The following is a 26,287-nucleotide window of genomic DNA, read 5'->3' as shown; positions in this document are numbered from 1 at the left end:
GAGGTAACCTGCAATTTGTTGGCTCAGCAGCCGCTTGGGCTTTGATATTCCACCACCGTATTTGCAGGTGGTGTTCAGTCTGCTTTCTTTGGCTGTGAGGGACAGGCACGATTCAAGAGCCCAGGCTGTCTGCATTAGGTTGCCTGCCCTCAGGAACAATGAAAGGTACTCTAGAACAGTGTTTCCCAACCTTGGGTCTCCAGCTGCTGTTGGACTACAATTCCCATCATCCCTGACCATTGGTCTTGCTAGCAAGGGATGATGGGAGTTGTAGTCCAAAAGCAGCTGGAGACCCAAGGTTGGGAAACACTGCTCTAGAAGATGCTCTTTGCCTGGTAAACTGCCACTAACAAGCAGTCTTTGCATGCAGTCTGATTAATAATATTATTATTATTTTTTAAAAAAATATTTCTTATACCCTGCCCATTTGACTGGGTCACCCCAGCCACTCTGGGTGGCTTCAAACGAATTATTATTATTATTATTATTATTATTATTATTATTATTATTATTATTATTATATACTGCCCTGTACCCGGAGGTCTCAGGGCTGTTCACAGAAAGGATCAACATAAAAACCACAGTATATATAATCAAAATAAAAACAACAACCCACTAACACCCCCCCAAAAAATTAAGCAACAAAACAAAACATCAAGGATTATTAATAATAATAAAATTTTATTTATATCCTGCCCTCCCCAGCCAAAGCCGGGCTCAGAAAGGCTAACAACAATAAAAGTAACACAGCTGATGATAATAGATAAAGACTCTTGTGTTGCTCCACAGCATGTATATTTGCAATACTAACAAGCTCCCCCCCCCTCCAATTAAAAATTATGTCCTTACCCTTTTCATTTATGCACAAGCAATTAAGAGTACAAAAATGACTTCTTTCCCCTCAACTACTTGGAACCTTAACACTCTTTAGATCAGTGGTGGCCAAACTCCCATCATCCCTAGCTAACAGGACCAGTGGTCAGGGATGGTGGGAGTTGTAGTCCCAGAAAAGCTGGACCAAAAGTTTGGCCATCACTGCTTTAGATATATCCCCACCCCCTCTTGCAGGGATGCACCAAAGGTTTTTAATGGTGTGCATGAAAATGCACAGTGTTAGCACATAGGATCAAACTTGTGCAAGCAAAGAGGTGTGTTGTGCACACAGGTTCCTCAGGGCACAGCTAGATGGGCCAGTGATCCGATTCAGGATCAGGCAGTTTCATATGTTCCTGTGTAGTTATTGCAGATCCAGAGTTCTGGGTGAAAGAGAAGTGTCTAGCAAGTCGGAGGATGTCCTCAGTTCTTGACTGTAGCAAGATGTCCTCAGTTCTTGACTTGCATCCTATGTCCATGTCCGTTGATATTACATGCCCAGACAATGGTCTGAGGGTCTGCTACATTGTGAAAGCTGAGCGGGTCTTAGCCAAGCACACTTGTACCTCTCCAGACCCAAATGCCCCCCAAATTCAGAATTCACCAGGGTTCAAATCTGAAAATTGCCTGAGTTGAACATTTGGCTCCAGAGCGTAATTTTACGGTCATGAATAACAACGACCCTTAAACAATTAAATAGCCTTGATAATTTTGAAGTGACTTGGCGAGCCAAACCATTCCCCTAAATTCAACATCATCCATAATAGGGGTGAATAGTAAAATCCGGGTGAATAGAAATTCTAACTTGCTGCACACAAGTTCAGGTTCAAGGCGAAGGATAGAACTGTAGAGCTAGGAGGGCACTAAAAGGCCAACACCAAGTCAAAGCTCCAAATGGCCTCCAGCTCTAGTATCAGCTTAGAAGATTCACTAACCATACCTACAGAGTGGAATGTTTGGCACAGGAATCCCAGTTGGAATGAGGAGCCCAGGTGACTGCTGTCCGTCAAGACCAGCTACTCAACAGCCACTGATCCTACAACGTTCCAGCTGTTTTACATTCCCTGCGGTGTTCCCACCTTACAGTTCATTGCTCCATGACACCCGTGACCTTCACCCAAGCAGGTAAAGTCCATGACCCCTCAAATAACCCCCACCTACCTAATAATCACAGCTTCAGTCAACCTACCTTCCAGGTTCCCTCTCCTTAGCCGACTGGATAATGTTTGGCCTTCTGCAAATCAGCCACATCCTTCCTTTCTTCTCAACTCTTTGCACAGCCTCTTGGCTCCAGGCAACGGCCAGCTGTTCTTTAAATCATCCATCCTCTTTGAACCAGGAGGACTGACAACCCCTAAGGCTGGTCCTACCCCTAGCAAGAGTGAGCCGGTCACCTCAGGCCACAGATGTGGAAGGATGGGGAGCAGCGAATGTGTCATTTTGGAGAGCAGAGCTGTGTGTGACCCACCTGGCTTGCCCTGCATCCCTTAAGCCAGGCTGTTGTCCTCAAGTGTGGTGCAGGATGTTGCTCCATTGTCAGTGTTGAGATTCTGAATGTGCATCTTGCCCTTTGCATCTGGCAGCTAAACCTGACTGCTTCTTAGAGGGGGAGAAACTCTGTATATTTGGGCGCTGCCTCCCCTGTTTGCTCACCCGCCCAGGACCTGGTATTCAGAGGCATATCACCTGAACATGGCTACTTCTTTTCTCACTGTTAACAAACCTCCCCCTCTTCACAGTTAAATTTGCCTAATCCTTTTAAAAAGCCATCTCTCAGCATAAGCCCATCATTACACCCAAGGGCAGGTTAGTTTTGTGTGTAAATTAAATAAGCGTTTTTTTCTTAGGCTAGCACAGCTGGGAAACCTGAATTCTACTTTGACATACCACAAAGTTTCACGTAAACCTCAAGCGTTCAACAAAACGACAGGATTCACATTTCAAAGGGCTTCCGGTTTCACATTTGAAATTCAGCCATAGAGAGGACCTCACAAAAGCCCTAATGCCTAATTATTGCTGATTCGTTCTAAGACAACAAAATTAGTAATCATTTTGCCTTTCCCCACTTCAATATTCCAGCCCTCCCACCATGCCCTGTCTGCTCCAGACAGCATACATTACCGGGAATGCTGAAACAACTTTTAACCCCCGGGTTAAAATAAACTCAGATTTTCACAGGGAAGCTCTGAGACGGGTTGAATGGGGGGAGTGAGCTTTTGCTGCATTCATGGTGTGATGAGATTCTAGACGACGCACTCTTTGGCTCAGCACTGGCCCTGCCAAATGCCTCTCCTTGTCTCTTGTGCTGTTCTTTTGTGTACTGGTTGCTTTGGGTATATTTTGCCCTCGAGTTTTCAAGGATCAATAAAGCATTTGGCGTGCCCAGCAACCGGGTTTGTTCTTTCTCCCCTTGTTCTCCTTCTCCGTGATGAATAATAATAATAAAAATGTGACCGTGACCTTGGATGATCTGTTCTTTATCCACTCGAAATGAACGAAGTGTTCCTGTGTGGTGATGGGGTGCTTGTGGGTTGCTGGAAAGGAGTATTCTCGGTGCCAAGATTTGGAGGCACCCAGCGGCCCTTCTTAACCTGGAACAGCCAGGGCATGCGCCGCCTCCACAGTTGGCAATGCTTCTGAACACCAACTGCTGGAAACCACAGGAGAGGAGAGGGTGCTGTTGGGCTCAGGCCTTGTTTGTGAGCACATGGGCGCCCACAAGTATCTGGCTGGCCACTGTGAGAACAGGATGCTGGACGAGATAGACCACTGGCCTGATCCAACAAGACTCTTCTTATGTTCTTAGGACGTGCAAATTAAGGCTATGCACACAGGACCATTTACTCTGGCTCTGGCACACTCCCACAACTGGTGTCTGAAGCCAAGTGTAATAAACGCAAATCTGCCCTTATTCCCTTATGGGGAACACAAGAGCCCTTATAGAGTCCTTTGCAGGTTCTCCATCCGTTGGAGAAAATAACAGAGGCCAGCCAGAGAATATTGAGAAGCAAAGCAGCTTGTAAGCCTGATCTTTATTGAATTGTTGCAACAGGGTGCTCCCCTCACACGCAGGAAAGGAGGAGGACCCAGAACCCAGGTGTACCTGCCCTTATATAGACATTTTAAATTGCCCACTCTGGAGTCCAAGACCACCCCCAGAAACGTCATACATACATCACAGAAGGGGTGTAGCTCAAGACCACCTCCCAGACACATCATACCTACATCACAGAAAAGGTGGTCTACAACAGAAATCTGAGTGCATTGTTTATCGCCTGTCATTGTTTATCTCCTCTCTGGCAGGTTACCTGTTAATGCTTACTTGATTGGATACCCTGGGGAGCCTGGCCAGTCTTTTGTAGTGACAAATACTTAGTTCCTGAGCCAGGTCACAGGCTCACCCTATTCATACACAGACATACCCTTAAGACAGGTTTTGTGAATGAAAAGACGATGGGGAGGCTTTTCCATTTTCCTTTGACCTTGCAGAGGAAACATTTGGTCAGTCTGGGAGCCAAAATGGCTCCAGGGCCGCCCTCCTGTGCTGCCTCAGACATGTGGCCCATACATTTATGTACATGTTTGCCTGGCACATCCATGAACATTTATTATATATATATATATATGAAGCCTTAATTTTTTTATTTCACAAGGAAGTGCACATGACATTAGCAGCAATTAATACATATCCTGTATGTTCTTGAGAAATGCTGCTATTCAGTGCTATTTTTTTCTAGAAAAAGAGGGGCTGGAACTCACCATGAATGCCTCCCTTGTTCTCTTAGAATGGCGATGGCGCCCACCTGAGAAGGGCTGGAACCCACCTGAAAGGTGCTGGGACTGAGTTCCTGCTGGGGAGCAGAGTTCCTGCTGCTCCTATTTGATACATTTCCCCTCAAACCAGCTTCCACCCCATTTGAAAACATAATAATAATAATAATAATAATAATAATAATAATAATAATAATAATAATTTATTTGTACCCCGCCCATATGGCTGGGTTTCCCCAGCCACTCTGGGCGGTTTCCAACAAATATTAAAACTACATTAAAATGTCACACATTAAAAACTTCCTTAAACAAGCTCAGGTGCACGCAGTCCAGACAGCTGTCATGCATGCACAACTAAGAGCACATGCGCAGATGGCTGCTTCATTGAACTAAGAGTTCAGCACAGGGAAGCAAATCAGGTGATGAGCATGGGGCGAAGATATCCCCACCCCCGGTGGTCTGTACAGCTATGCAAAGCTACAAGTTGAAATTCAGTGGTTTGGGGAAATGACCTCACTGCATTTCAGGTCGCTGAGATGCACATCACCTAAGAATTTTCGTCTTGCCCCTTGCCCTCTTAGGTGGTCAATGCAAAGTGTCTGTATGCTGCTTCCTGAGCAAGTTCCAGAGCTTGTTGGGCAGAAGGCAGGGAGACAAACAGTAGGTGGCGCCAGAGAGCCAATGGCAGGAAGAGCCATCTAATTCTGGTTTTGTCCCCATCCTCTTTCCTGCAGAGTTCGACAAGGTGTTACTTGAGGAAGGTGACAGGAGGGGTTACGCCTTGGAGGCAGGACAGTCGGGGCTGAGGGAGGGCAGATCATAGAATCATAGAATGACAGAGCTGGAAGTAACCACGAGGGTCATCTAGTCCAGCCCCCTGCAATGCAGGAATCTTTTGCCCAATGTGGGGCTCGAACTCCCGAACATGAGATCAAGAGTCTTGTGCTCTACTGACTGAGCTATCCAGTGGGGCAGTGCCCCATCTACCCTGATAGCAAGCCTCTACTGCTTGCATGTCTGAAATGAACCAGGGTTGCATGCGCAGCACAGGGATTTCTTTTAAGTAAGCACCCCCTCCTGCAACCTTATGCATGGGATATGGAGCCCTATTTCATACCAGCTGTGGAGGAGCTGGCTGAAATGTTCATGGAATGTAAATCACACCAGGCTGCAGGGCTTGCAATGTGTGAGAGTTTTGCATAATAATAATAATAATAATAATAATAATAATAATAATAATAATAATAATTTATTATTTATACCCCGCCCATCTGGCTGGGTTTCCCCAGCCACTCTGGGTGGCTTCCAACAAAACACTAAAATACAATAACCTATTAAACATTAAAAGCTTCCCTAAACTTCCCTAAACATTAAAAGCTTCCTTAAACTTGGGATGCCGGTGGTGCTGTGAGTTAAACCACAGAGCCTAGGACTTGCTGATCAGAAGGTCGGCGGTTCAAATCCCCGTGACGGGGTGAGCTCCCGTTGCTCGGTCCCTGCTCCTGCCAACCTAGCAGTTTGAAAGGACATCAAAGTGCAAGTAGATAAATAGGCACCGCTCCAGTAGGAAGGTAAATGACGTTTCCGTGCGCTGCTCTGGTTTTGCCAGAAGCGGTTTAGTCATGCTGGCCACATGACCCAGAAGCTGTATGCCGGCTCCCTTGGCCAGTAAAGCGAGATGAGCGCCGCAACCCCAGAGTTGGTCACAACTGGACCAAATGGTCAGGGGTCCCTTTACCTTTACCTTTAAACAGGGCTGCCTTCAGATGTCTTCTAAAAGTATGGTAGTTGTTGTTCTCTTTGACATCTGGTGGGAGGGCGTTCCACAGGGCGGGGGCCACTACCGAGAAGGCCCTGTGCCTGGTTCCCTGTAACTTGAACATAATTCAATCCTCCCTCGCTTTCAACACATGCATCCCTTCCACACTGGTCACCAAATGCCAGGCAGAGGCATTCTAGCGCAACATTTTGTGATATGGCAGGATATGAGAAGCATTCAAGGCTCCCTGCTGGAGAGCAGCTGCCTGTAGACAACACTGAGCTAAATGCACCAGCAGTCTGGCTTGGTGCAAGGCAGTTTCCTACATCCCGAAGACTCCTGTACATGTCTACTCACAAGTAAGCCCCACTGAACTCAGTGGGACATACTCCCTTGTAACTGTGCATAGGATTGCAGGCAGTTTCAGAAATCCTTTGCTTTGAAAAGGGTCTTTTCTGGCAAGCTAGAGGGATAAATTGTCCAAGGTTGAGGCTAGGAATGAATCATGTGTGGCCCTGGTTGGGAAGCTGGTCTTCTGCTTCTATTCCCAGCCTTTCCCGTGACTCACTGCCTGTAAAGCTCACTCTTTGCAAAAGGCCTGGCCTACGCAGGCCCCTTCATGCCCTCAATCCATCTCCATGGGGATGAGGTTCACCCCACAAGAGCCTAAGCGAGCTACTTAGCCTTCCCTCCTATTCACCCCATGCGTCATCGCTGCCCAGCTGCAAGCGCAAGGACATATAACACAGTGCGCCGAGCTCTGGGGGAAGACAAATGCAGAAGCGTGAAGAGGAATGAACGAGGGAGGTTGCTTTATAGATTAACGAGGCTCAAATCCAATTCTGCACAAAGTCTCAGTTCTCAACTGGCTCAGCAATAACGAGGCGGGATTTTATTTCAGTATTGAGAAGGAGTGTTAGAGTGCAGGCTGCAAAGTTTAATCAATTAATCAGCTAGACTAATTGACCCTTTTGGTCGATTCAAAAGGTGCTCTTGATTATTTGGACAGCAGAGTACTTAAAAAAGAAGAAGTAAAATAACCAATTAACTATAATATAGGTACCTACAAAAATATAGCGACGTGGGTGGCGCTGTGGGTTAAACCACAGAGCCTAGGACTTGCCGATCAGAAGGTTGGCGGTTCGAGTCTCCGTGATGGGGTGAGCTCCCGTTGCTCGGTCCCTGCTCCTGCCAACCTAGCAGTTCAAAAGCACGTCAAAGTAGATAAATAGGTACCGCTCCGGCGGGAAGGTAAATGGCGTTTCCGTGCGCTGCTCTGGTTCGCCAGAAGCGGCTTAGTCATGCTGGCCACATGACCCGGAAGCTGTACACCGGCTCCCTTGGCCAATAAAGCGAGATGAGTGCCACAACCCCAGAGTCGGCCACGACTGGACCTAATGGTCAGGGGTCCCTTTACCTTTACCGTTACAAAAAACATGGCCATGGATCTGTCTTAGGACTAGGAGAGGTCTTCCTCTTCCTCCTCTTCCTCCTCTTCCCCCGACGGAATCTGTCTTCCATGAACATATGCAACTCTTTTGGTCCATCTAGCCCAGGACACTAATGCTGTGCCGAAGATTTCCTTCACCTTCTTTTCAACTATAACAGTTGATGAAAAAAGAAAACACATTTAAAAATTGTCAAAGGGAAGAAATTATTTTGGTGAAATTGCCATGGGTGGGTTGTTCTTTGTGTTTGTGTGCTGACTTTAACTTCTGAGATGGCTGAGAGCTTTTGTGAGGGTTTCCCCCCCTTTGTTCTACAGATTTGCCTGGCTGTCTGCATTCTGCAGCTTTCCCAGGTGCCATGATGTCACGGGCTGCACTTTCTTTCACTCTGCAAATAATTTCCCTGGTGGTCTGCATTCTACAGCCTTCCTGGGTGCCTGCTCTTCCTGTGAAAACCCCATGTTGTCATGGGCCAGGCTTGCCTTCATTCTACAATTCATCTCCACTGATTCTTGTGCTTCAGTTAAAGCCCAGAGGAAGATATCACGAGGCATTTTCTCCTATGACGTCTATTCAGATCAGGAAGCGTGGGCACCTGGGGAGGCTGCAGAGTGCTGGGGAAATGTTTCCTGGAAAGGAAAACACACACACACCACTACACTTGGCCACCTTGTAATGTTAAGGTGAACTCAACCCTGCACACAGCAAATTCGAAAGAAATTCAGAAACACCCTGAGAATGAGGGAGAAAAGCAGAATGTTGCAGGAGAAGAGAACTTGTGAGAAGCTGGGTGGAAGGTTTTGCCACCACATTATCTTCTGATGGGGAGATGCTCTTCATGGTCTCCGGTAGAGAGATATCTTTTCTAACTGGAGATATTGAGGATTGACCATGGTGCTGTGTGCATGAAGATGCAACATTGCACAATGGTCCTTCCCATTCCAAGAGAGTGCTTGCTGTGATGCATGCATGTGTCACCCAAAGGCCAAAGAATGATATGCCTTTTGCTATCTTCACCCTTCAGAATAGCTGCTTTTATTCCTGTTCAGCTTTGCTTAGTTTGGCGAATCAACTGAAACCCGTAATAATAATAATAATAATAATAATAATAATAATAATAATAATAATTTATTTATACCCCGCCCATCTGGCTGGGCCTCCCCAGCCACTCTGGGCGGCTTCCATAAAAACCAAAAATACAGTAAAATATCACACGTTAAAAACTTCCCTGAACAGGGCTGCCTTAAGATGTCTTCTGAATGTCAGGTAGTTGTTTATCGCTTTGACATCTGATGGGAGGGCGTTCCACAGGGTGGGCGCCACTACCGAGAAGGCCCTCTGCCTGGTTCCCTGTAGCTTTGCTTCTCGCAGCGAGGGAACCGCCAGAAGGCCCTCGGCGCTGGACCTCAGCGTCCGGGCAGAATGGTGGGGGTGGAGACGCTCCTTCAGGTATACTGGATAAATTGACTAAGATTTCTGCAACGGTGTGACAGCCCCGGTATGAATTTCAGCCTGCCAGGAGGCAACATTGATGGGCAATGAACCAAGAGCATTGGGTCATGGAAATGATTGTGTTTATGTAATTCAAGGAGGGTGAAATTTGATCTATTAGCAGGATGCTTTAAACACTAACAGGCTGTATCACATTTGAACAGCAGCCTGACAAGGCAAGGCAATTACCATAGTCAAAGGGTGAAAGGGAGTCCCCATTCTCAAAATGCCATGGATACTTTCCAGGGAATCACAGCCAGCTGTGTTTCCACCTAGTGGATGTCCCCAAACGTATTAAGTCTAGGAGGATCTGTAGCCAAAATCACAAATGCATGATTGCTAGATAGTTACAGACATGGGACTCCATCATGTCATATCCTTTAGTCTAAACTTTTGTGGCAGGAAGGAAAACAATAGAAGGTTAATCTCTATTTCCTTCTGTCACTACACACTATTCTCCTACCTGCCTCTTTGCTCTCCTCCGGAGAACAACCTCCATTTTGAACTGGACTATGTATACTTGCAACATTTAAGGATTATTGCCTGCCTGGTTTTCATCACTGTACTTGTTGAATCCTGGCAAGACTTGTGATGTGAGTAATACTTGTATTTTTCGTCTTTACTTATGAACCTGAGACTGATTTCTTTGTAAAGAGGGAAACATAAAAAGGAAGAATATATTCTCAGTCTGCCTAAAAGATCATTGGATATAATTGTTCTAGAAGGTTATGCAAACGTTGTCCTAATAGCTTCTAGAGATAAGCTGTGCATGGGTGGCGATTTTTAACTCTGCTGAAGTATGTATTTGCATTCTCACACAAGTGAGGAGGAAGAATAATTACTTAATAATATATCCTCTCTTACTCATCAAAATCCATCCTGCATTGGGAATACGTACTATATGTTCACCAGTATTCGGAGTACTGTGAGACTACAGAATACTGTGAGTTGGGCAGCCAAGTCAAACACCAAGCATTCTTAAGATTAAGGGTTGCCAACTGATTTAAGCAGGCCTTGTTCCTGCGACCTTAACAGCAGTTCCATCTTCAGGCATGGCTGGGCGCTCATACTTAACCCCACGCTATGAAGCAGATCCAGTTGCTGTCCAAGTCATAAGAGCAGGTCAGGCTACTGTCGTTTTTCCTGATTAGTTGGGAAAAAGAAGACTTTTCGAACCCAGACATAAATGGTCTTTCCTAGATAGGAATAGAGCTGCCTTTTAGCAGGTCTGCCTAAGACAGTGGGCTAGATCCTGATCTCTCCTGGGTAAAATTTGATGGAAGGCAGCACTTGCCAATTGCCCGACTTAGCCATGAACTGGGGGGTGGGGTGGGGGGCACAGCTTTGCAGTGGTTCTGGTCTTACTTGGATGGTTGCTTCCAGAGGGTGATGCTTGGGGAGTGCTCTTTGGCCCCATGGAGTCTTCAATGTGGGGTCCCTCAGGGTTCGATTTTATCCCCCATGCTGTTTAACATCTACATGAAACCAATGACTGGGGTCATCCAGAGTTTTGGAGTACATTATCAGCCATTTGCTGGTGACACACAGCTCTACTTCTGCAGGTGTGGCTATGGAAGTGCTGGGCCAGTGTCTTGCCTCGGTAATGGACTGGATGAGAGCCCAATCCAGATAAGTCTGAGGCACTGTTAGTGGGTGGTTCTCTAGACTGGATGGCTGGCAGGTGGCCTGCTCTTGCGCTGTCATATTCACTTATGGATTGTGAATGGTTGCTGCAACTGTTTAAGGACGTCAGGGTTACTGTGAAATGTCCTATACAGGTTTATCAAGACAACAGGTCCTGTTTGGCTTTGCTTGCTTCAGAGAGTTGCAAGCAAAGAACCAAATACTTGCAGATAATGTTACATCGTGCAAGGGAGTGTATCCGGAAAGGACTCATTCAGGTGTCCTATATGCCAGGAAACGAGATTCCTGCAGATCTGTTGTCTAAGGTTGTTAACAGAGAACAACTTCAGGTGTATGTACAGCCGTTGCAGCTGGGTTGAAATACTGTGCCACCTTCAGGAGCAGACATGTGAAATTATTGCGTGTCACATGTCTGTTTACATTCCAGCACAGCTTGCTGGGAACTTCCATTGTGTATAGCTTTTGCTTTTCATGTTCTCTCTGAGACGACGAGAGAGAGAGAGAGACGACATGTTTCTTTGTCCTGATTTATGATTAATAAATCTGTAGTCGAAGCATGCTTCCACAAGCCTCACGCCTATACTGTGTGCGCAGTTTGATCTGCTGATAGTGTGCCCTGGCTTAGAAGCCCAGGTCGCTGATTTACGTCGGAGCAGAGGCCGATGGTCCACGCAGTGGGACGGCTGGAAGGGAACGGCCCAGCTGGGGATAGCCAGCTGGCCTCCTGGCCCTCTGCATGACGACAGTGGTTACACACCCTCTGAAGGAGTGGGTACACAGCTTGGGGGTATTTCTGGAGCCATTGCTGTCACTTGAGGTTCAGGTGGCCTCGGTGGTGCAGAGTACCTTCCATCAGCTGTGGCTGGTGGCCCAGCTGTGCCCCTACCTGCACAAATATGGGATGGGGAGGGGGGAAAGTACCATTTCCTTGCTGCCTTGCCCAGCAAAAGCATGTGCTAAATTTCTTCTATGTAGTGATCTAAAGGGGGAGCTGCACCTTTCCTACCACACCTGCTCCCTCTGGGGTGGGGGAGGCTCTCCACTCAACAGAAAACTGTGGTTCTAGAGCACTGGCTTCAGGTCAGTAGTTATGGTTACAACTCTGAGAGTTTCCAGTGGGAGTTATGTTTTATCCACATCTTCGACAGCTCACCGAAGCCTCCATCTCAAGGTCATTCCCCTAATGGGGAGAAGATTCATCCTTCCAATTCAGAGACAACAGCAGGCAAACAACAAACAGTTACTATGGTGACAGCTGAAAAATAATTTCCAGCTGGTGCAAAACTTAAAAGGTGGGGAAAGTTGGCACCAGAACTTCAAGGGAACTGGAGCTAAAAACTCATCGCCTTTGAGGTGGGTAGGGTGGCTTGCCCCAGTCTGCTGTTCTTCAGGTGTTTTGGACCACATCTCCCATCACCCTTGACCATACTGGCTAGAACTGATGGAGTTGTTGGTCGAAACATCTGGAGGGCATTAGGTTGGGGGAGTTTGGTGTACCACGTTGTTGTTTAGTCGTTTAGTCGTGTCTGACTCTTCGTGACCCCATGGACCAGAGCACGCCAGGCCCTCCTGTCTTCCACTGCCTCCCACAGTTTGGTCAAACTCATGCTGGTAGCTTTGAGAACACTGTCCAACATTCTCGCCCTCTGTCGTCCCCTTCTCCTTGTGCCCTCCATCTTTCCCAACATCAGGGTCTTTTCCAGGGAGTCTTCTCTTCTCATGAGGTGGCCAAAGTCTTGGAGCCTCAGCTTCACGATCTGTCCTTCTCGTGAGCACTCAGGGCTGATTTCCTTAAGAATGGAGAGGTTTGATCTTCTTGCAGTCCATGGGACTCTCAAGAGTCTCCTCCAGCACCATAATTCAAAAGCATTTGGTGTACCACAGTGTTCCTCAAATTTGGGTCTCCAGCTGTTGTTGGACTACAACTCCCATCACCCTTGACCACAGGTCCTTCTAGCTAGGGATAACGGGAGTTGTAGTCCAACAACAGCTGGATACCCAGGTTTGGGAAACACTGGGGTGACATGTTCCAAGGCAAAACAGGACCCTTACTAGGTGAGCCGTGCTGGAATTTGGGGAGGGAAGGGTTGTAGCTTAGCAGAAGAGAACCTGCTTTGCATGCAGAAGGTCCCAACCTCAATTCTTGGCTTCTCAAGGTAGGAACAGCCCTGCCTGAAGCCTTTCAGAGGTGCTGCTACTCAGTGTAGATGCTGCTGCACTAGATGGTCCAAAGATCTGACTCATGCTTGAAGGAGCTGGGTAAGTTTAGCCTGGAAAAGAGACCAAGGATTGCGCCTGGGACCTTCTGCTGATTTTAGGCTGGTGAGAACTTTGAATCTGTGTCTCCCACAATTTCAAGAGGTTCTCCCCCCCCCCCCAATAGGGTTTCTTCTGTCCTTTCTTCAATAGGAAGGGGACACGAGAGAGGGGGAAAGCAAGGATGGAATTGTCAGAAAGCCAAAGGGCAAGGAACCAGAGCAGTGTCAGAAGTGGTAGAGGACCACTGTTCAGGCAGAGAGGCGCTTCTGGGTCTCTCTCTCCCTCTCCCCCCACTTCAGCTATAGCTGGTGCATGAGCGCCGCCTGGTGGTGGGAAGGTTGAATACAAACAAGCTGAGTGTAAAATTGAAAGCTGACATTTATATATTAGTTACAGGTAGGTAGCCATGTTGGTCTGCCGTAGTCAACACAACAACAACAAAATCCTTCCAGTAGCACCTTACAGACAAACTAAGTTTGTTATTGGTATGAGCTTTCGTGTGCATGCACACTTCTATATCTGACTGACCGCTCCAGACAGCCTTTTTGTTCATAATGAGAATTTGTGTTTGTGGTGGGATCAGGGCAGGTTACACACGATCCTACTTTCAACGTTGCAAATGTTTTGGGGCAGATACTTTGCTTTGTTTCCCATCAGTGCATGTCGTGTAACCTACGCCTGAAATCCTGCAACTTTTTCTCCTCATCCCCCACTAATGTTCTGCAGCAATTTTTTTTTTTGGTGTGTGTTTTTCTGCTTTCGTTGTGCTATAATGCAAGAGTGTCCCTCAAGATGGCATGAAAACAGTAACATTGGGGAAACACTGAAGAAAAATTAATAAAGTAGAATGGTATTTGAATGGACCTACCACTAGGACCTACCACTAGTACTACCTACCACCTACCATGCGGGTGGCGCTGTGGGTTAAACCACAGAGACTAGGACTTGCAGATCAGAAGGTCGGTGGTTCAAATCCCCATGATGGGGTGAGCTCTTGTTGCTTGGTCCCTGCTCCTGCCCACCTAGCAGTTCGAAAGCATGTCAAAGTGCAAGTAGATAAATATGTACCACTCCGGCGGGAAGGCAAATGGTGTTTCCATGCGCTGCTCTGGTTCACCAGAAGCGGCTTAGTCATGCTGGCCACATGACCCAGAAGCTGTATGCCGGCTCCCTCGGCCAGTAAAGCAAGATGAGCACTGCAATCCCAAAGTCATCCACAACTGGACTTAACGGTCAGGGGTACCTTTACCTTTACCTTTACCTTTACCACTAGTACACTGTAACTGCTAAAATAACACGTTGCAGGATAAATCTGCAAAAAGAAAGAAAAATGGCGTTGGGGCCTGGAGTCTTCATTTCTGCACAGGGCTGCTCATCTGCTCATTTTCAGTGGCTTCACTGGGGCAGGCCCCAGAGGCAGGATCAGAAAAATGAAGGGGGCAGGAAGTGCCTGGGATCTGCCTTTCTTCAGAAGTTGGGGTAGAAACATCTGGATGGGGCCAATGAACAAAAATAAGAAGAGCATCTTCTGGATCAGGGCAATGGCCCATCTAGTCCAGCATCCTCTTCTCACAGTGGGATGTGGGTGGTGCTGTGGTCTAAACCACCGAGCCTCTTCGGCTTGCCGATCAGAAGGTCAGCAGTTCGAATCCCCGCGACAGATTGAGCTCCCGTTGCTCGGTCCCTGCTCCTGCCAACCTAGCAGTTTAAAAGCACACCAGTGCAAGTAGATAAATAGGTACCACTGCAGGGGGAAGGTTAAACGGCGTTTCCATGCACTCTGGTTTCCGTCATGGTGTTCCATTGTGCCAGAAGCGGTTTAGTCATGCTGGCCACATGATCTGGAAAACTGCCTGTGGGCAAACGCCGGCTCCCTTGACCTGAAAGCAAGACGAGTGCCTCAACCCTACAGTCGCCTTTGACAGGACTTAACCATCCAGGGGTCCTTTACCTTTTTTACCTGCAGGCACCAGCACTTTCCCTCCCTGAAGTTTCCAACAACTGATATTCCGAAGCATTGTTGTCTCAAACTGCGCAGAGCCACCATGGCTAGCAGCCTTCTGTAGCCCTCTCCTCCTCCATGAATTTGTCTCATCCGCTTTTAAAGCCATCCATCCAGTGGGAGGGAGTTCCACAGTTTAACGATGCGCTGCGTGAAGGAAGACTTTCCATTATCTGTCTCAAATCTTCCAATGTTCAAGGAAGATGTGAAGCTGGGCCAATGAGGCCATTGTGGCGAGGAGCCACCGAGAGCCACTCCTCCTCGAAGTTGTCCAGTCCTCTTTTAGAGCCATTCAAATGGGTGGCCCACCCCTGCTTCCCGGGTAAAGAGAAGTGTCATTGGCCATGCTGTCTGGGATTGGAGTTGCTGTTCCACAACATATGGATGGCCACAAGTCCCTCCCTCCTGGTGTAGCACATCACCCCAAAGCTCTGCTTCAGGATCTCTTGCAACATTGAAGGGATGCTCAGGGCTAGTGGTGGCTACTAGTCATAAAGGCTGTGCTCAGCTGGAGGCAGCAATGCTTGTGAACACCAGTTGCTGGAAAAATACAGGAGGGGAGAGTTGCTCTTGTGCTTAAATCCTGCCTGTGGGTTTCCCCACCTGGCTGGCCACTGTGAGAACAGGATTCTGGACTAGACGGGCCACTGGCCGGATCTAGCAACCTCTTTTTATGTTCTTAACTCACCTTGCTTTGAGGTCCCATCCCTCAAAGCATCCTGAAGCCAGCCTTTAGTTGTACAGCCATACCTCATGTTAAACTTGCTTCAGGTTGAGCATTTTCAAGTTGCGTCCGGCGGCAACCCGGAAGCACTGGAAAGGGTTACTTCCGGGTTTCGCCGCTCGTGCATGCGCAGATGCGCAAAATGATGTCACACGCATGCTCAGAAGCAGCGAATCGCGACCTGTGCACGCACAGACACGGGTTGCGTTCTGCTCATGTTGCGAACAGGCTTCTGGAACAGATCCCGTTTGCAACCAGAGGTACCACTGTATTATTCTGTCTGCTGGACAGGGCATGGGACAATTCCTGTCACCTCCTTTCCATGAGCAATAATCTGACCTCCCAGCATATGATACCACATGTCTCTCTCCTTCATTTTAAAAGAAGCCAGCTCTCCAGTTTTCCTTCAGGTGGGCATACTTAAAACCTAGATCTTGCTCAGGTGCACCTTTAATACCCAGGCTGCCTCACCAAAGTTCGCAAAGTGTTTGTATGTCGACGGACGGCTTGGGGACTTGCATTTTTGTGGTGCATTTCATGGACCAAGAAGGTGTTTTTTATAACTAGCATCCTAACCTCCATGCTTGCAGAGACAAAAGGAAGAAGGCTAATGATAAAGGCAACATCATTCAAATGCAGCCACACATCCAAAGCTTTTAAGACACATTGCAAATGAATTAGTCAATGTGTGGATAAAGAGTTCACGTTGACTCAAGATTAGGCAAAGGATTCCTTTGTGCCAGTTCCACCCAACACGGGAGTCGTCAAGGTTAATGGAATCCAAGGTGTTAAGAGATGTGTGCGCAAAATACCAGAAATGATTTCAGAAAGCCTTGTTGGCACCACTCTCGCTTTTCTCCTTTGTTCGCAGTCCGACAGAAGCAGAATGCAAAGAATCAGAGGTCACAAGCTTTTTATTACAATCATCGCCTCCCCCAAAGTCCTTTCAGTTCCTCAAACCCTTGATCAGGTTCACGGGGGGGGGGGGGGGAGAGAGGAAGACCACAGGCTTGTGACAGCCTTTTGGGAGATGGGTTAAGGACGCGTGTTATTTCCTCGTCAAGCCCAACATGTGCGAACCTGGAAGTTGGGTTGAAATGGCAGCTCTCTGCGACCAGCTCAGAGCTCACCTCCTTGTTTGTTTGGAACAGCAAGCAAGCTCACCGGGGAGCTTTTATAGGAAGTCAGGGGATACCACCTGACCTGTCTAGCCTATTAGGATCAGGTTTCCTTGGTGGGGGTGGCTGATCTCCTTGCAATACTCTTCTTTGACCAGAGGTGGGGATGTTGTACAAGAGGGAGCCAGCAGCGGTTGGACCATGGTTCAAATTGGCGCACTCGCACTCAGCCTAACCTACCTCACAGGGGCGGTTGTGGTTGCAAGGATAAGATGGGGTGGCTGAGAACGTATACCACCTTGATCTCTTTGGGAGGAAAGGTGGAATGAAATGTAATAAATAAGCAAAATCCCCTGTACAGTGGTACCTCTGGTTGCAAATGGGATCTGTTCCCAGAGGCCTGTTCGCAACATGAAAAGAACGCAACCCTTAGCAGCGCGTCTGCGCACGCGCGGGTTGCAATTTGCAGCTTCTGCGCATGATGTCATTTTGCACGTCTGTGCATGCGCGAGCAGTGAAACCTGGAAGTAACCCTTTCTGGTACTTCCAGGTCGCAACCTGAAAGAACGTAACACAAAGTGGACGTAACATGAGGTATGACTGTAGTCATCAATTCAAGAATGGCCACAATTGAGTCAACACAAGATCAGGCCAAAGGGCACCAGGGATCACAACAAGAGCTGCCTTGTGGTCCTTGGGATGGTATTACCCGATCCCTCCTTGCTTTCTCTTATTCCTAGAAGTCCCATCCAGGACATCTTCACGGTGCTTCTCTGCCTCCCTCCCTCTTCAGATCCTCCCTTGAACCCTTTCCCCACGATTCACCTCGTCTCCTTGCACAGCAAGGCCCAGACTGCATCTCTGTACGCATTCAATCCTCGTTCGTCTTTCTTGCCTCTCCCCACTCCCAGTCTCTGCCTTCTGATGAGTCGTCTTTGCCCACTGTCAAAATACAGACCCTTAGGCTCCAAGGGGCAGGGACCTGCCTTCACACTGCTAATTGCTGAAAGTTGGAAAAGTTGCGTCGGGTTGGCTGGCTGGCGTCGTATGCATAACAAAATATGAAAATAACCTGCAATACAAAAATCTATCAGTTCATAAGCCAGTAATTATGCAAACAGATGCAATCTACAATTATGTCAAGCTTTTGTATAAGCGCATTTCAAAAAGACTCAAATCAAAATTGCATATTTTTTTTGGGTGGTTGGGTAACCAAGGCACAGCTCCAACTCAAACCACTGTGCGTTCCATGACAGCAATGGCTGGTAGTCAAATGATTACGCCGCGCTCTAACACAGCTGTCGCCAAAGTCCATACAATAATAATTAGAATTATTGTTCTCCTTCAGCATGAAGAACAATCTGGGAATTGGACTTTCCATTCCTAATAACAGTCCCGTGTGATTGTAGATTACCTCTTTTGATAATTATTGCTTCGTGCTTGGACAGATTTTCCCCCCTTCCTTTTCTGCAACACCAGCTATTTTCATATTTAATTGCTGCCTTCAAGTATTTGGGTGGGCCACCAATACTGGACTTTCCTCAAGTACTAGCTTTCAGTTTCCCCAACAAGAGAGCTGGAGACATCTGATATTTTGCCCAGAAGACCAACCCACCCGAAGCCAGTTCTATTATCACCACTGACACACACGCGAGGTTGGTGCAGAACTTTGAATGCTTTTATTACAAAAATATCTTGCAAGCGAAAAACAAAAACAAACAACAAAAAAACCCAAACGAACTTAAGGTGCAATTCATACAAACAGTCACCTATAGTTTTTTTGATCCACAACAAATATATCCCAATACGGCTTCATTTTTCTTCTTTCTTTCTTTTCCTGGTCCCATTTTCCTCCCTGCAAAACCAGGGCCAAGAGACTAGGCTCAATGGAGTGGTTTGTAGCCTCCCACTATGGGCTAAAGCTCTTGGCATTCCATTTCCCAAGCTAGGGTACCATTGAACTTCTACACATTCCCATCCGACACCGCTGAGGAGGAGGGTGGCAGTGGAGTGTTTGGAAACAGAGGAACCGAGAAGCTGTTATGACATTTCTGCCTTGACTAAGGACCAAAGTAAATGTCAGGAGAAGCTGTGGAAGCCAAAAATGGCAGCCAGAGGTCTTCCTTCCTCCCCAAATAACACCCAGCTAGCTCACGAACATCCTGGTGTCATGGCAACCTGCATCTTCCAGCAGCCAATGATGTGAGTAACCATAGAGCATTGCGATGTCAGGACAGGTCTTAAGTTGGAGGGGAAGTTACCGAGGGAGAGGAGAGTTGGGAACGTGTGACCACCATTTTGGACAGCGGCTGTTTGCCTCCTGAACCATTGGCTTTGGCCTCGACGTCCTTATTCATGGTATACAGAAGGACCCAAGAGAATGTGGCCGAAAGGACTTGTCTTTGTGACCTCAGAAGGGTGAGATGCCACCATGGCTTGCCGTTCCCAGAACCGTATCTGCCCAAACCACACTCATACCTCCCCTTTCTCATATTAGCAATACAAGTGCCTACTGGCATTAAAAAAATAATAATTAAGCGCAATGTCATCAGTGTCCCAAAACTCTTCCAATCACACATTTATTTTGAGCAAGGGTGAAGGAAACTGTGGTCCTTCCATTGCTTCTGGACTGCAACTCCCATCAGGCCACTGGCCATGGTGGATGGGGCTGATGGGAGTTTTGAGTCCAAGTGCATCGGGAGGGTCACAATTATCACCCATCCCTGCTTTAGTGACCCAAGGAGGAGTTGCTCCCATGTCCCAAAGCGTCATTGTGAACAGGCACCTTCTGGAAAAAGGAGAAGCTGCTCTTGGATGGCTCCACTTTGTGTCTCCACCAGAAGACACTGGCACATTTTTGAGACATGGAAGTGACAAGAGAGGCCTGCCCTGTGTCTTTACAATGTGAAACCCATCGAGATTTGCTCATCTTGCTGAAGAATTAGCAAATCAGGCTAAACTCTTCCGAGTTTCGATTGCCTTCATCCTGGATCTTGTGATCCGCTTGGGTCAAACTTAAGGTGGAAGATCTGCAGTAGAGAATTTGGAAGACGTCACTTCTATGCAACCCTCCTGTTCTCGTTCCCCCACTTCCTTCTATTTCCGCAGAGTGCCAGTTAGTTCCTAAATTGCCTTAGTTTTTTGTTTCGTTTTAAAAGGAACACAGAGCCACAAATAAAATAAAATAAAAACAAGAAGAGGAATTTTGGTTACTGGCAGCAGGAGTCACACAGGGTAGGTTATGGTGGGTCAAGTCACCATGGGGGAGAGGACAAGTTTTAAGAGACCCCCTCTCTCTTCCCCAGCACTTTATCCCCTTTTAAACTTTGCTTTTGTGCTTGTCACACTAGTGCTAAGTACACAGTACTACACCCACTTACAAAGAACACACACAAATACTGGTATTTTTTTCCTCGTTTTTTTTTTTTAGTTCTAAAAGGAGTAAACAGTTATAATGCTGAACAGTCAACACAGGTGGTACGACGGTGTTTTGGGCAGGGTGGGGTGGGGGCAGCCCTACTTCCCATGGGGGCAGAGAGGTGCTATTCCTTATCCCAAGTGCTCCCCCAACCCTGCCCCAAAGGCTCTTTCGGAAAGAAAAGTGAGCAAGACCACCAGAGGAAGGGAGGACAACAGCATGAATTCGGCCAAGAAGGAAACACTGAAAGGCAAGAGGAGGTTCCATTGGCATGGCGGGCAGGGAGCAATCTGGGCTGCCAAAAGGTGTAAACTCTAAACTTGCAATGAGCTGCCTGTTTTAGTAGCCTCGTGAGAAGTTTCGCCCCACCCGCGCCCCCGTGGGGGCATCGGCCCAGCTAAGCCACTCTGTTGGCATCCACCCCAAACCACCTTTCCTCTCCTCTGTCAACAGTCATTGCCCCATAATCACTCGCTGCTGTTCCCCTGTGGTCCTGGGATGGGGCCCCCCAATGTTTGCTTGGGCTACTGCACATTTGTGAACTGTGCAAAACAACAATGATAATGAAACCAAAATGGCCGCAAGAAAAACGAGCCACGATGGAGCCCAAGAAGAGTAGCAGGTTGGGCTTGTGAGTGCGTTTGTGTTGTGTTAGGGAGTGGCTGTGCAGGAAAGATACAAGCGGATGGAGATCTGCCAGGATGGAGAATGGCTGGCTTGGAAGCTCTCTCTTCTCTAACCACGCACGGCATCCTACACCGCAACAGTGGTGGCGGTGGCAAGAATCAGCTTTCAGAAGCACACACACTCACTCTCACACACCTCTTGCAGGCCTTAGTTCTGTTGTGAAGGTTGCTGCCCCTACTTAGCCAAATCTGGGAGCGGTCAGCCGAGGAACCAAGCAGAACATGGCAGAGACGGGAGCAGACAAGATTCTTCAACGTGGCTTCGTATTTCCTAAGGCCTATCACAGAGGCTGCAAGACACATCCGAGGTCACCCCTCCCCAATTCTAGACACACGTAGGGATGAAATAAAAAAGGCGGATTAAAAAGAAATAAAAATGAGGAGCAGATTGACACACCTAAAATGCGTTCTACAGTTTTGGCTTTGCCAGAGATCGGCCCCTGGGGTTAGGCAAGATGGATGAGTTGTCGTGGAACAGCCTTCAGCAGCCTGGTGCCACCAGATGTGTTTGGACGGCAACCTCCACCAAGATCAACAGGTGATGGGAGTCATAGTCTGAAACATCGTGAGGACACCAGGTTGGCAACTGCTAGCCCAGAACAAGCTGCTGTATCTCCAAGAGGCACTGTCCCAAGACGTACTGTCAGGGGGAGAGGGAGGAAAATACATCTGTGGACTAGAGAGATACAAAGTGAATCAGATGCCACCATGAGCAAGAAAGCAGGCTTCTTCTTCCTCCTCTTCCCAGGGGGACCTGGGGAAGTGGGTGTTTCCTTCTCCTAAGGACCACCAAGTCTTGATGTGGGTTGCGTCCACTTGCTTCTTCCCACCCCACAGAGCTAGCGGGGGCTGCCAACTTAGTTTTGTTCAGTCCCCGTGGGGGAAAAGAAAAGCTGCTCAAGGTGGCATCTGAGAGGGTTTGGTTGTCCCAGAAGGAAGTGGAGAGAAGGCCTTTAGCTGGCCAAAGCTGAAGAGAGAGGCCCGCCTGCCTCCAAGGTGACAACTCGCCACTTGCTCCGTGTGACGTGTTTGGATGAAACGAAAGAAGAGAGTTATGGTCCCAGTGATAAAAGCTGTGTTAGATCCTTAGTTGGTCTAGGCACCTCCCGTCCACCTGATAACCAGGGGATGAAGAGGCACCATGAACTAGCCCAAGTACCAGGATGCAATTGTGTTTAGCACCAATTAGTTTCCTCCTTGACCTTGGCTACGTACATTAAGTTCCACTCAAAGAAACTGCAGGAACCCGCTCCTTGGCAGGCAAATCCCACTGCTCCTCAGTTGAGACCCAGTCTGGAGACAAGGCCAAGGATCCAACCCCAGCAAGGGAGGTCTCCGACAACCCCGCAAGAGGGCCGGCAAGCCACAGAGAGCTGACGGTGGCAGCCAGGGATCACTTGCCCCGAACCTGTACGCTGGCGTATTCTGAGCTGGTTTCCTCCGGCTGTGGGGCAGGTCTCTTGGGAGCTTTGCTTAGGTGGACCATGTCCAAATCTGCATAGGTAACATTCTCGTCGTTGGGCGCTGGCGGGACAGTCTGGATGCTGGCGTATTCAGACTGCTGGCTGATCTCAACCACCTGCTGGGGGCTCTTCTTGGGCCCCTTTTCGAAGTTCAAGTCTGCATAGGTGACGTTGTTGGGATCAGGCTCCTGAGGAGGCAGGAAGGAGAGGGAGAAGTCAGTAAGGAAGCACGAGAGAAGGCCCGCGGGACCATGGGAACCTGCCACAGCGCCATTGCAGAGCATCTTGCTTTGCAGGCAGAAGGTCTCAGGTCCAAAGACAGAAGCACTGTTTTGGATGACACCGATCTCTACCTCTCCTTTAAATCGGAACCAGTGAAGGCAGTGATTGTCCTGTGTGAGTGTCTGGAGGCAGTTGGAGGACAGATGGCAGCTCACAGATTGAGGTTGGATCCCAACAAGACAGAAGTACTGTTTTGGGGGTTCAGGGGGTGGGCAGGTGTGGAGGACTCCCTGGCCCTGAATGGGGTAACTGTGCCCCTGAAGGACCAGGTGAGCAGCCTGGGAGTCATTTTGGACACACAGCTGTCCATGGAGGTGCAGGTCAATTCTGTGTCCAGGGCAGCTGTTTACCAGCTCCATCTGGTACGCAGGCTGAGACCCTCCCTGCCAGCGGACTGCCTCACCAGAGTGGTGCATGCTCTGGTTATCTCCTGCTTGGACTACTGCAATGCGCTCCACGTGGGGCTACCTTTGAAGGTGACCTGGAAACTACACTAATCCAGAATGCGGCAGCTAAACTGGTGACTGGGAGTGGCTGCCAGGACCACATAACACTGGTCCTGAAAGACCTACATTGGCTTCCAGTACGTTTCTGAGCAAAACTCAAAGTGTTGGTGCTGACCTTGAAAACCCTAAATGGCCTTGGCCCTGGAAGGAGCGTCCCCACCCGCATCGCTCAGCCCAGACACAGAAGTCCACCACCTTTGGGCAGTTCCTTCATTGCAAGAAGTGAAATTACAGATAACCAGGCAGAGGGCCTTCTTGGTGGTGGCGCCCTCCCTGTGGAACACCCTCCCATCAGATGTCAAGGAGATAAGTAGCCATACAACCTTTAGAAGGCACCTGAAGGCAGTCCTCTGTTGGGAGGTTTTTAATGTTTAATTACGGTATGTTTTTATACGTCTTAGAAGCCGCCCAGAGTGGCTGGGGCAACCCAGTCAGATGGGCAGGGTGTAAGTAATAAAATTATAATTATTATAATTGTCGTCGTTAAATCCCTGGCATCTCCAAGAAGTGCTGGGGAAGATTCCCTTCCTCAAACAGCTGGAGAGCTGCTGCCAGCCAGGGAAGGCAATACCAGCCTAGATGGACCAAAGGTCTGATCCACAATGCAGCCACTTCCTATCAGCTCAAAAAGTCCTTCTGGTCTGGCATCCTGTTTCTGGCAGTGACCAATACCAGGAGCGGCTGGCGAGCAGGGAAGACTCTGAAGACCTGGCAGCCTGGCATCTACCATCTACTGGGATGGTGAGACCGGGGCTGGTCCAGGCCATTTTGCTGCTTCAGGCGAAACACTAGATGTTGCCTACCACCTTGTCCTCCTCTGTGTCTGGCTGCCCTGCCACTGCAGCTGCCGCCTTCACGCTTGCCTGTCGCAGTGGCCAGGAGGAGGCAGGCAGTGGCAGGTCAATGGGGTTCTAGAGCAGCAGTGGCAGTGCCAGATGGTTTGTGCTGATGTTTCTGAACCACCCTGCCCTCACCCACTCAGGGTCCCGGGCTGTGCCACCACTGCTGCCAGGCCAGGTTCACAGTGGGGCAGATACTCTGCCCCACCATATTTCCTGAAGCCCTATCCATCTCTATCTGTCTTAATTTAATAGGTGTCAATAGCTTTCAATTCAGCAGGTTTATTTGTTTTAATTGCTTAATTGTTTAAGAGTCCGCAAGCCTTTTTTTAAAAAAAATTAACAAACTAATTAACGGAATGGCGAAATTAGTTTCATACCGTCTGATTCAATTTAGGCTGCGTGAGCCACTTTTTAAATATTTAACAAGGCAATTTGCGGAGTGGTGGAATGTGCTTTTTCTTAACTAGAGATGTAGGGGACGGCCTCCCGGTTTAGCCCCCTCCCTGACCAGCTAGATATCTATGTGCAGGGATTTCTTCCCCCCTTTCTCCAAAGGGGCAGCACCACATGCCTGCCCACCCCACCCCCACCTGTGGACTGAAAATGCTTCGGCTCGGGAACAATTTCACCACGTGATCTGTTGTTTTTGCAAGACTGGCTCCAAAGGAAAAATAAATAAAAGGAAGCTTACTGGGGGTGCTGGGAGATGCGAGAACAGCTGCTATGAATTCAGAATAATAATTAAACACACACACACACAGAGCAATGTGAGCATTAGACTGGGTTTAGGGTTTTTGGCAGCCTAGATGAAGCTATAGACATCACTTCTCCTATTGTCCCAAAGGAATGACATCTTCCCGATGCAAAGACAGCTGTGTACGTACGTGAGCAGCTACGAGGCTGGAAGAAAAACAGCCACGCGCAGGGCGGAGGGGGGCCTGGTTTGCTCAGCGAAATCGCACAATCGCGCCACACAAAAGGGGGCCTCTAAAAATAAGCCCTCGCCTGGCTGCCGTGCAGCTGGGCCTTTTCAGAAGGGAGCGACACTTTGTGATTATTTTGCGAAGGAAACAAACAAGAACATCAACAACAGAAAAGGGTGGCCGTCAGCAAGTCTTCAAGGGCGGTTGTTACAATCCCTGTTGTAAGGCGGCGGGGGAGAGACTCCATCACAGACAAAGCAGGGTTCTAGTCCTTATTGTCTAGGGGGTGGGAGTGCAAATGTTGCCTTGGAAGTATGGGATACAGATGTGGGGACACTGAAGCACAGTGAAAAGAATCACAAAGGTACAAATTCCAGCAAACAAGCTAATGGAGGGACGAAGCTGCCAGAGTCAGAGAAATAATCCACCAAGCCAATAAAGGTTGTTTTGAGTGGTATCAGGTTCCTGGCAGGTGTTTTTCCTGAAATTCTTTAACTAGAAAACCCAAGGATTGAGCTGGAGGCTTTTTGCAAATAAAAACAGGGGTTCTGCCATGGAACGGCAGGAAGGGCCTCCTCTCAAACCCTCCTTTTTTTGGAAAACCCTTTCCTGATTGTGTTATGGGTTGTTATTGTAGGGTTGTTTTTTTTGGGTGCCATTCTGGATGATGCCCTGAGTACCTTCTTTGTCATGGGGTCCTGTACCCAGTGAGGTTAGAATCTGACAAGTGGAGTTTGCTGAGCTAGTCGGAGAGGTTTCTTCGTAAGAAAATGACCTTTGCTGGCCACTTATGTGTCGTCATCAGCATCCCAAAAGAATGAGCTGGGTTGCAAAAGCGACAACTGAGTGATGGGCAAAGAGGTGCCTTCACATCACTTAGCTGCCAGGTGGAGACACCAGTTTCCCCATACACTCTGGGCAGCTTCCAACAAAGTATTAAAAAACAATAGTCCTTCAGATATTAAAAGATTCCCTAAGGAAATTAGCCCTGAGTGCTCACTGGAAGGACAGATCGTGAAGCTGAGGCTCCAATACTTTGGCCACCTCATGAGAAGAGAAGGCTCCCTGGAAAAGGCCC

General features: G+C 48.2%; 2 protein-coding genes across 9 annotated transcripts in view; one reads left to right on the top strand and one right to left on the bottom strand.

Annotated features, from left to right (window-relative positions):
* The window catches only part of LOC310847139 (immunoglobulin kappa light chain-like), a 450,671-nt gene that overhangs the window by 33,866 nt on the left and 390,518 nt on the right, over positions 1-26,287 (top strand). The gene's annotated exons all lie outside the window — the stretch shown is intronic.
* LOC310847024 (tyrosine-protein phosphatase non-receptor type substrate 1-like) overlaps positions 19,612-26,287 on the bottom strand; it is a 111,191-nt gene continuing 104,515 nt past the window's right edge. For all 8 annotated transcript variants that reach the window (XM_083744405.1, XM_083744406.1, XM_083744410.1 and 5 more), the window contains one exon: positions 19,612-22,844. In XM_083744405.1, the coding sequence (XP_083600531.1) occupies positions 22,587-22,844 (258 nt within the window). In that variant the 3' untranslated portion in view covers positions 19,612-22,586. The remainder of the gene's footprint in view (positions 22,845-26,287) is intronic.

This window comes from Podarcis gaigeae, assembly GCF_964106915.1.
Source record: "Podarcis gaigeae genome assembly, chromosome: 6".
Lineage (NCBI taxonomy): Eukaryota > Metazoa > Chordata > Lepidosauria > Squamata > Lacertidae > Podarcis > Podarcis gaigeae.
Note: the sequence above shows the minus strand (reverse complement) of the source record. Positions and strands in the feature narration are given on the sequence as shown.